Below are 12,117 nucleotides of genomic sequence, written 5' to 3' on the forward strand. Positions count from 1 at the left end.
CACACCTAGAGTACTGTATACAGGTCTGGAGGCCTCATTTCAAGAAGGATGTAGAGCTGCTGGAACGAGTACAGAGAAGGGCCACAAGATTAGTGAATGGAACAAAGGGGTGCTCTTACGAAGAAAGGCTTAAGTTTTGCAAATTACAGTGTCTGGACTAGGCACCAGCGAGGTGATCTGATAGAGGTGTATAAGGCCTTGAATGGTTTGAGCATGCTCAATGCTGATGGGATTCTTCCTCTCGCTCAGAATAATCACCTGAGAGGGCATAAATTCAAATTGAGGAAAGACAGATGTAGGATAGACGTGCGGAAATTTGCCTTTAGCCAGCGGGTGGTTGGTTGGTGGAACAGACTTCCATACCTCGTGAAGGTTGATAGCCTAAATAAGTTTAAGGCTGAGCTGGACAGGTATTTTGAACGAACAGAGGGGTGAAGTGGAAGTGGTGTTTTTTTTTTTTTTTTGGCTGATGCTGCATAAGCTTGCTCTCTTGCATCAAATACTAATGCTAAAAATGCTAATGCTAACCCTTCCCTATCTCTTCCATCATGCAGTATGATTGATGACTTTTGAGGTTATGATGAACGTCATGGCGTGATCCAATATTCCTTACATTTCGAGGGTACAGCTCTAAAACGGTGTTCGCAGGCCGGCCGCTAGTTGGTACACTGGACTGAACCTATTGGTAAATCTCTAGGAGGCTTCCGGATCAGCTAGTGTATAATCTTGCTACCTCTACTCTGCCAGATAGTGACTGGAGGGAGTCCGAGTAGTGTGTATGCGGGGAGCATTGTCGAGGCCACGTTATATCAAAGATCTGGGTATATTCTTACCATGTGTACGCCATATCCAAAAATTTCAATACTTCATACAGCATGTCCCACCCACTTTTTCTTACTATTGAATACACCATGAATTGTCAAACTAATAGAGCAAACTTATCTGCGAATAGATCTAAACCTCCCAAGCACTTCCTAATTCATTTCACAAATATACGTGGTCTCAATTCTAATCTCAACGATGTCCATTTCCACTTTCAGTCTGCCAAACCCTATGTACTTTTTCTGACAGAATCTCAGTTATCGGTTGATTCAACTACTGCTCATCTTAGATGCCCAAATTATTCACTGTATGATTCCTTTCACCTCAAAGGTGGTACTTGTGCATATGTCCGTTCTGATATTCCCTGTCAGAGACTTGGCAATTTGGAATCTCCTCTCTTTGATCATCTCTGGCTTAAAGTCTCTCTCTACCTCATTGTGTCAAATTCATCTGTTGTCTCTACCGTTCTCCCAACTCCACTAATCACTTGGAGCTCTTTGACTTCCTCTCTTTGCAACTTGACTTTCTCCAGTCCAACTTTCCTAACAGTGAGGTAATTTTCCTTGGTGATTTTAATGTTCACAACTCCAGCTGGCTTCCGTTTTCTAGTCACACTGATCCAGCAGGTCGAGATGCTGAGGCTTTTGCAATTACTAATCACTTAGCACAGATTGTTCATTTACCTGCAAGAATACCTGACAATCCTAATCATACAGCCAGTACGCTTGATCTTTTTTCTCACAAACAACCCTTCTAAGTACATGGTCGAAGTGAGAGGTCCTTTAGGCACTTCAGATCACAACTTGGTTATTGTCTCTTCTCCAGTGGAACCTTTATCTGATGGCTATTCCCAACCTCGTTTTGTTTGGCATTACAAGAATGCAAAGTGGGATGACCTGCCAGATTTCTTTTCTTCTTTTCCTTGGTCGGATTACTGTTTCAAAACTTCTGATATCAACGTTTGCTCAGATTGTGCCAGTGAAATTATTGTTGCGGGAATGGAATCCTTTATTCCACACTCCACCTTAAAATCTCGTCCTTTACCTAAACCTTGGTTTTCCAATAAATGTGCCGACCGGGCTAGGCAAGTGGGTGAAGTACCTGCCCGACAACCCAAAGGTCGCGGGTTCGATTCCCGCCTTGGGCTTGGATCAAAGTACTGCAAAAACTTTGGGAGGTGCAATATGGCCACAGAAGCCGATGTGCCAACAACTACCAAATCAAAAAAAAAAAAAAAAAAAATCCAATACATGTGCTAAGGCTGTTCAAGAGAAAAACGTTGCATATTGTAATTGGCTTGTTTCCAATTCTTCAGTTTCATTTTCTGCCTACACCAAAGCTCGCAACAATCGTAAAGCAGTCATTAATCAGTCCAAACTAGATTTTTAACAGGCTAAGAATAGAAAACTTGCTTCTTGCCCTAATGGTAGCCGAGCATTCTGGTCTCTTGCGAAAGCTATTGGCTGCAACTTTTGCCATCTCTGCTCCCACATCTGTAAAAACCAGATGGTTCTGTTGTCACTTTAGCCAAGGATAAAGCTGACCTGCTAGCATCCCATTTTTCTTCCAACTCATGTATTAATGATCTTGGTAAAACACCTCCCACCATTCCCAACATGCTCCATTCAATGCCTACTGTAGTCTTCCATCGAAAGGATGTCAGAAGGATTTTGGCAAATCTCGATGCTGAGAAAGTTCCAGTTTCTTTTCATCTTCCTGGTTTATTCATTCAACTGCCATTTTCTGGAACAACCTTCCTTCATACGTATTTCCTGACAATTACAGTCTACGGAAGTTCAAGTCTAATGTCAACAAATATCTTCTTTCATCTTCTCAACCTCCAACCCAAGCACAGTACTAAGTACTATAGGTTCTCATACCGCTCGTGTTTGGGGTTTTCATAAAAAGAAAAAGAAATAAAAGCTAAATTATAACCACCAAAGTTGATATGCCATGAAACTTCCAAAAATGAAAAAAACCACAAACTTTACTCATTTAAAAATTGATGTGTTGCTAGGAGGTTAAATTGGTGTAAACAAACAAAAATAAAGCCATCTCCTTCAGAGTACCTTATGGCTTTGAAGTATGTCTTAATGCAATTGGGGTTTTGAATGTTTTGTCCAGACAACAATAAGCTCTGAAAACTACATTATACAAAGGTACATAATATAATATATATATTTTTTTCTTTCAATGAAAACGTTTTATTTACATGACATTAATAGAACATCTTTCATTTTTCATAAATATTATCCTTGGTCAGTGTAGCTCTTAAATGCTTCTTGTTGAAAAATTGGAGGCCACTGATTTGTTTCATTAAGTGTACCTAGTTCTTACTATGTTTTTTGTAAGATGTACATGCATTAGTTAATAGCAGTCTTTAAGAATTTGTTTCCATCTCTTCTAATTTGAAACTTATTTCAGATTAAAAAGCTGTCACGATGGGAAATTATTGATTTGATTCGTACTTTGTGCACAGAGCAGGCCAAAGCAGGAGAAGAAGGTATGAATTTTTAAATATACTCCGATGAGCCAAAACATTATGACCACCTACCTAATATGACGTTGATCCTCCACATGCAGCTAAAACAGCTCGTACCTGGTGAGGCATGGATGCTACAAGATTTCTAAATGTGTTTTGTCGTATCTGGTACCAACACGTAAGGCTCCTCCGTAGCACACGCTTCTTGATTAGACCGGGCTTCGAGCCCGTGACCACCAAATACGGAGGACGTGGAAAGGTCAGGTAATGACCATGCATATACTTGGAGCAATATGGCCTTAGTTGCTAATGCTCCTAAAAGCCGAATAACGTAACCAGCAGATCCTTTAACTCCTGTAAGGTCTGTGGTTGAGACACCGCAGATCGGAGTTGCTGTTCCAACACAAACCACAGATGCTTGATGGGATTGGTGTCTGAGGAATTTGGAGGCCAGGGCAATACCTGGAAGTCTTCCTCACGTTCCGCAAAACAGTCTTGAACAATCCGGGTGGTGTGGCATGCTGCATTATCCTGCTAAAAGATGGCACCGCCAGAGGGGAAGACCATTGCCATGAAAGGATGTACCTGGTCAGCAATGATGTTTAGGTAAGTGGTAGACATCACAGTGCGCAGCACATGGATGACTGGACCTAGGGTATCCCAGCAGAACATCACCTAAAGCATGACACTGCCACCACCGGCTTGTTTTCATCCCGCAGTGCATCCAGGTGCCATCACTTCCCCAGGTAAATGATGCACACGTACCCGGCCATCCACATGGTGCAACAGGAAACATGATTCATCGGACTAGACAACCTTCTTCCGGCCACTCAAGGTCCAGTTTTGATGCTCACATGCCCATTGTAGGCACTGTCGCTGGTGAACTGTGCATGGGCACTTGGAGCAGCCTGCGGCTATGCAGCCCTATTTTCAGCAGGGTTCGATGTGTACTGTGTGGTGTGACACATTACTCCTGTCACCAGCATTCCAATTACCAGCGAGTTGTGCCACAATTGCCCTTCTGTTGCAAAGTACCATCCGGGAGAGCTCTCGGTCACCTCAACCATCGATGAGCCGTGGTTGTCCAACACCTCACCAGCAGTTCATGGGTTCCCCCTCCTCGGACCACTTTCGGTAGGTTCTAATAACGGCTGACCATGAGCATCCCACCAGCCATACCATTTCGGATATGCTTTTACCCAGTTGTCTTTCCATTACAATTCAGCCTTTGTCAAACGCTCTTAAGTTCGCTGCCTTTCCCATCTGAAGAACAAGAATAACACTGATTAACGGCGCTGAGTATCGGGTGTTTTTTATACCATGTCCTGACCCGTGCATGTGCCGTAGTTCACCTGCAGTTGCTTCAATTTGCATAACAACTTGCTGTTCATAATGTTTTGGCTCATCAGTGTAAATAGCTGTAGTATAGTGTTCCATAAATCCTGTGATGTATGATTGGAGAACTTACTTTCACTATGAAATGTTAAATAATTATTTTGAAATTGTTGTCCAACTTGTTACAGCTAACAATCTATTCAATTGAGAAAACATACATAAAGAGCAAGGAACAATAGGAGATTTATATATTTTACTAAAACTAAAAATTATACAAAGAAGAAATCTGCAGCAGCACTTCACTTGTCTTATTTTAAGAAAGTAGCTATCAAATTATGCTCCATGTCATGTTAAGATCAGATGTGATGCATTGTAGCAGTTGGTACAGAACAGCAAAGTTTTCTGTTTTGATCAGTATGCCTCCATAGCAGGTGGGCAGGAGCAGCAGTGCATAGCACACGCTTCTTGATTAGACCGGGGTTCAATAGAGGTGATGCTTAAGGCTAAAAAATAAAATAGGTAAACTTAAAAAATAAAATTCTTTGTTTTTTTTTAAATTTCAAGAAAATATTACTTTACTTGAATTTTGCAATCATTGAATTTGATAAAAGATGCTATTTAATTATGAAAACAATATGATAGATATGGGATTATTCTTTCACATTATTAGATTATCCACTACACAAGCAGTACCTCAAAGTTAGGTCTGCTTATTTTTGTGGTGGATTTAAATGAATCTGGCCCCATCTTGGGAATTTTGGAACAGTGGTCTCCAAACTTTTTTGTCGCGCACCCTTAATTTTACTTAAAAGGACTAGTGTGCATCCCAGAATAAAAAAAAATATAGGTTTAATATATTTTTTTATTTATAAATCATTTACATGGAAGGCATTATATCTAAAATCACATTTATAAAATCATTTGTTCGATGTTTGCTTGATATACATTTGTTCAGTTAGTTAAACAAGGATGGAAGATATATTCCAAGCCCGAAGTGAGCATGTGGCTGCTTCTTTTCAGACATGGGCGAAATCAACGGCATGATCAAATAAAGCCAGATATTGAAATATTAAAAAACATTTATTCATAATTTTTATTTTCAATTACGTTTCAAAAAACTAAATTTTTCATAATTAATTAATATTGATTTATTGCAGATTATCTCCTGCACCCGATGGATCATCTCGCACACCCCTAGGGGTGCACGCACTAAACTTATGACACCACCACACATATTGTAAATTTAGTTCTGATCTGATGTCTTGAAATGAACTGACCACCATTAGAATTATAAACAACAACCATATAATTATAACATAAAAGTTATAAGTATAAGGGTGTTGCTTATTATTCTAGTGGTGGCCAATTTGTTTCAAAACGTGCAGTGAAAAATTATACAGTGTACAGCCAGGCCTCGCATAATATGAATTCAATTAACATGTTTTTCAGTTACTGCTATTTGAAAAAAATTATATCACTTTTCACTTTACACGATGCAAATTTCCAGTTAACATGATTTTTTTTTTTTTTTTTTTTTTATGTGATGGAAAAGATTTCAATCGCACATTAAGCTTACTGTGTGTCGTTCAGGCAATAAACAAATGTTTGCCTGTTGCCTGCCTCAGTGTGTTCCATGAATCATCAGAAGAAGACGTTACTTGTTTGTCTCTTGCCAAATAAAGTTCTAATTTTTAAATGCAAGTCTGCATTTAAATTAAAATTAAAAATTCTAATTTTTAAATGAGCCAGATGAAAATGTTACCACAAAGGAGATAACGATAAAAGAACTAGATTAAATCTTTTATATCGCAGAGTTGTTTTTATTTGGTTTTTAGGAGCATTAGTGACTAAAGCCGTATTGCTCCAGGGATATGCGGTGGTCATACTGCTCCTGCCCACCTGGCTACGGAGGCACCCGTATCGCAGAGAACCCCAAACAAAAGGTTTGAGGTTCTCTGCAATATTTATTTCGCTAGTGCCCAAAGAAGATTGTTGTTGGCTATTGGAAATTGATTGACGAAAAGAGAAAGTCAACACTGTTCAAACAACTGTGTTCAAATATTTCCATAACAAATTGTTTCTTTATTGTGTATTTTATGTCAGAGGTTCCCAAGCTTTCTCGGTTCATAGCACCCTTAGTGTCTCATTAATTTTTTCACTGCGCACCTAGACCAAAAGAAATACCTAATAGTTCCGTTTATTAAGTAGGTAGGTCCAAACAACTTAATAAAGAAATGTTGAAACTGTGAACTACCTCAAGCTATTAGTTCGACAGACGTTGAGTATCGCTGTGTTTCCCTCGAAAATTTAAAGTATTTCGCGGTGCACAGTTTGAAAACTGCCGTTTTATGCAATAAACATTTAATTCCATAATTATTTTCATTATCTTTTAAATGGTATACAGTTAAAAAGTTATTTAAAAAGCATTTTTAAAATTCTTTATGGACATTCCTGAAGGTCAAGAACCAATTATAATTTTTCCTATTGATTATATTCAATTAACGCATTTCCATTTTGCGCCATGCACTTGCGGGATGAATTCATCGCGTTAATTGAGGTCTAATTGATATAATATCTGCTGATATTTAGATATTATCTATAATATCTAAATATCTAAATATTTGTGTATTATAGGACACTTTCACTTCTATTATGAATTTGGATTGGATTGCATTTTGAAGGGCAAGAATTTCTAAATGGGTTCTTAATTGGCTTACAAATCAAGTTTCTAAAAGGTTCCTAAATGGATGGTGGCAGCACTTATAATTTGGGCGATGGCCATAGTTTGTTAAATTAAGGGGTTGAAATAAAAACCTTCCCATCTGGATATCTATGTACATTCCCACATTTGCTATAAGTTTGGTTTAGGTCCAATTGCACATTGGATTATAATGTAGTTGGTAAAAGTGGTGGATCAAAATAATCCCTCTCATCAGAGTAGTCTCTGGAGCCACTGTTCCCTCCCCACCATCAATCACTTGTGTTGTTTTTGGTTTGGGTTAGCTTGTGAACACAAGAATTATTAATGGTAGTGGTGTTATTATTATTATTATCACTGGTCATACAGTGCAAGGAAGCCCGAGGCTTATGCTGCACCAGCTTCAAAAAATTTCCGAGTTACCCTGAGAGAGAGAGAGAAGTAGAAGGGAATCACCAAGAAAGAAAGAAAAATGATGACATCCAGCTCAGGACCCTGTGTGTGCCAAGCCCATATTCACCAGATATGAGCCCCTGGGTTGTTGTTGTTTATAATAATGTGTGTTGGCCATTTTGTTCCAATTTGATAGATTGAATGAAACTGATTACTCTAGAGCAGTGGTTTCCAAACAGTATGTCCTGGCATATTTGTGTGCTCTGACCTTTTTCAAATATGGTGCAAGATTAGAAAAAAACTCCATTGAGTTCAACGGCGATCACTATTTAGGTGTACTGTGAATATGTTGTGTCTTTTAACTTCAAGTGTGACTTGGGTAATAAAAGATTGGGAACCACTTCTCTACACCATCTACAAATGTGAATGAAAATGATCTATAAATTTACAAAGAAATAAATAGAGATGTGAATTGCTTAGCCTTATAAATTATGATATTCTTAATCAGTTACTTTAGGACATATACACACATGTGCTGTAAATTGTTTAGATTTGGACTGCACATCTAATTTCTATATAGGTGTTGTATGCATGTAATTAAGGCACCACATATTGAAACATTATATTGAATTACTTTTTTTTTAAACTCTATACTGGTGTGAATTGCAGGATTGAACTCACACTGTCAGTTTCTGTTTTACCATGCCATTGCTATTGAGGGGTAAAACATTATTTGCATAGCCTTGATTAGAGAGATTTCTAGGTGAACAGAAAACTCATTACACCATCATTATGGGGGACATCAATGCTTAGGTTGGAAAGAAACAAAAAAACAGCACAGAAAGGATAACTTTGGGAAATTTTGGAATTGGTGAAACAAATGAAAGTGGTGAAAGACTTGTGGAATTTGCAGAATCTCGAGGAATGTCAGTAATGAACATCTTTTTCAAGAAATGGGCGAACAGAAAGTGGACATGGTTTAACAACTAATGAAATTGACTTCATTCTCACTAACAGAAGATATATTGTGAATGATTTTACCATCCTGAACAAGGTAAATGTTGGAAAAGATCACAGAATGGTAGGACGCACACTTGATATGGATGTAAGAAAAGAAAGGAAAAAACTGACTCGAGTAAATAATATGAAGGTGTTTGAGGTAATAGAAGAGGAGAAAAGGTAGTATGTACTGAAACTTAAGAACAAGTTTGAGCTTCTGTAGACCTTTCAGGACCAAGATATTGATGAGGAATACAACTTGAAAGTGATAAAGCCTGAGAAACCTATAGGTAAAAAGAAATCCGAAGAACTAAAGATTAGTTAAGAAACACTTTTTCACAACGAAATGAAGAGCAAGATAAACACTGACAAGGAAAAAATTGCAAAGCAATTAGAAAGACACTGAGAGTTATGGATGGCCTTTGTCCTGCAGTGGATTGAAAATGGCTGATGATGATCCATTTCAGCTTTAAGGTAGTACTTTACAAAAAGTATTACCTTTGTTCTGTGGTATTTCTTTAAATTCAGGAGTAACCTTTTATCTTTCAGTTCACTAAAATGGTTCTCTCACTTATCATTAGATATATGTTAAGTGACATCCTAATAGCCAAAACAACTGCTGTTGTCATGATACCAAGTAAATAAAAATATACAATTTCTTGAGAAATATATTGTAATATTACTGATAACAAAAATATTAATGAAGTGAACTCACTGTAGCAGGACTTCCATTATCAAAATAATTTTTTTAACTAAAAGCCTTCTCAGGGAGGAGAGGAGGAACAAAGCTTTAGTTAAAGTCATCTTAGAAGCCTCCTGTAGTGAATTTAGTTTGGCAATAGCAGTCAATTAATTCAAATTAATTACACGAGAACTTTAATATACAGATATACACATTTACGTCAAATATTGAAATTAGTTGTGTTCGTTTTGGGTGGAATATTTCCTGAAATACTGGTATCATTATCTCTAAATCACTGTGCTAACACTGTGATTTAGAGATAATGAAATAATGAATTCTCCATTCTTTCTTCTTCTTATGTTTGTACACCTCAGCATTAAATAAATAACCATGCTTAAACTTTAAATTTGTATTGTTGCATTTATAATAGTCATTATATTTTCTCTAGTGTTAGGAAAAAATAGTTATTTAAAGACATTTACCAAAATATTAGATACAAGTATGTATATATTCCAGTAGTCTTAAGGTAAAAATCTAATACCTCTGAATTATTAAGCTTGGTAATTAGAAGAGCTCTTCCTTATTTTATAATGGAATGTGAGACCAACATTTGTTAATGAAAAAACAGAAGTTTTGATTAAAACTTGACCTCTCATATATAGGACCACTTAATGGTGCTTATGAATTGGAAAGGGCCTGTGTCTCTGGGATTCATAGCAGTTTGGTGTACCCCATTTCCTGCACTGGCTGCTATGTTGGGGAATCTGACAGGACGATCAAAGATTGAATCTCTGAGCATGAGAGAGCAATCCGTTCTGCAGATTCGGAAGACTCAGCAATTGCAGACTGCCCTGGTCTTTCCAGCACAGTCTCAATCTGTACCACCACATTGAAATTATCGACCAATCCCGACACTACTTTTATCACATCTGGTTGGAATCGTTCCATATTTCCTGTTGTCGAGGTGCCTTTAATCAAAATAAAGGAGGACGCATCCACCCCATCATGGAAGCTGTTATTCTCCAGAATGATATGCGTTAGCACATGCTTCATACTCAAACACTACAGTTACAACCACAAGCCTCTAATATCCATCAACTGATTGTTCTAATTCCATCAACTGATTGTTCCTGCACCCGTGTCATGTGTTTCACCTCACATGACCACCATGGCTGGGCACCTGGTATTTTTTATTTTTTAATAATGCTCATTCCCCAACTCAAGAAGGACTACACAAGTCCGAAAGCTTTTGGTAGATTTATTTATTTTGTTTTACTTAACTTATCAGTATTAAAGGATTTTTTGCTTAAATTTTAATGTTTTTTTTATCCATTTTCTCTGGTACTACTGAAATATATTTATCTTAATGGTGCTTGTTTGTATATGAACATATTCATAGGCATATGAAAGCATAATGGGAGGAAGATATAATTACCATCAGGGGTAAAGTAAAGGGTTTTTGCTTCTGTATAGGTAACTACAGAGGTCTCAGACAGTTTTTAAATTCTGTACAATGGGACCAACTGATCATGTTACCAACAGGAAATTCTAAGTGGGAAGCTGTTGTTGTTATTTGGTTTTTAGGAGTATTAGCAACTAAGGCCATTCCGGGTATATGCGGTGGTCATTCTCTGACCTTTCCGCATCCTCTGTATTTGGTGGTCATGGGCTCGAACCCCGGTCTAATCAAGAAGCGTGTGCTACACACTGCTGCTCCTGCCCACTTGGCTATGGAGGTGCCAAAGTGGGAAGCATTCAAGGAATTAATCGTGGAAGCTACTAAACGTTTCATACCTATTAAGAAATATTGTTCAAGGTTTAGGCCTAAATGGTTGTCAAATGAACTAATGAGACTCCTGACAGAGAAGAAAAATGCATGGGATGCATATAAATTATCAAGCGACTCAGAAGCCTATGACAGATATAACCCAGTCTGTAATCAGGTCACAAAGGAGGGTAGGCAGACAAAGGCAGATTACGAGAAATCCTTGGCAAAAGATGCCAAGAAAAACAGCAAGGATTTCTTTACTTATATAAACTCTGAAAGGAAGGGAATGAATCAGTTTGCTCCACTTGATATCGATGGTTCAACTGTTGATGATCCTGCTCAGATAGCAAATAAACAAACTGAATGAATATTTTGCCTCTACATTCACACATGAGGAGTTCTTGAGGATTGAAAATGCCATAAGGTTATCAAATTGTAGCAGAGTGCTTAATGATTTTGTAATAACTGAGAGCAAAGTGGAGGAGAAATTGTTGAAGTTGAACAAAGAAAGGTACCTGGGATGGATGGGATCTACCCAGTTATATTAAAGGAGGTGGCAAAGGAACTAAGCAAACCCTTAGCCATAATTATGAGAGCATCCTTGAACTCAAGGGAGGCCATTTTATTGGACTGGTGATGCTCAAATGTATCCCCAATTCACAAAGGGGGATCGCACGGTGACACGAATAATTACAGATCACTTAGTTTAACTTCTGTTATTGGTAAAATAATGGAGTCACTGGTTAAAGATGCATTGCAGGATCATCTAAACAAGACTGCAGCAATAATTCAGACACAGCATGGGTTTGTTAAGGGAAAGTCTTGTCTGACAAATTTGATTGGATATTATGATGTGGTTACAAAGCAACTGAATGCAAAAAATAATTTTGATATCATATACTTAGATCCATAGCCGAGTGGTCAGGAGCGGGAGTGCA

At 37.8% G+C, this 12,117-nt stretch overlaps 1 protein-coding gene across 1 annotated transcript in view; it reads left to right on the plus strand.

Moving 5' to 3' along the window:
- The window catches only part of LOC150085526 (transcription initiation factor TFIID subunit 1-like), a 700,666-nt gene that overhangs the window by 427,142 nt on the left and 261,407 nt on the right, over nucleotides 1-12,117 (plus strand). Inside the window, 1 exon segment of the mRNA XM_090374589.1 lies at nucleotides 3,247-3,325. Coding sequence (XP_090230715.1) covers nucleotides 3,247-3,325 — 79 coding nt within the window.

The sequence above is a fragment of the Mastigoproctus giganteus genome, chromosome 5 (genome assembly GCF_048544385.1).
Source record: "Mastigoproctus giganteus isolate SK-2022 chromosome 5, ASM4854438v1, whole genome shotgun sequence".
Lineage (NCBI taxonomy): Eukaryota > Metazoa > Arthropoda > Arachnida > Uropygi > Thelyphonidae > Mastigoproctus > Mastigoproctus giganteus.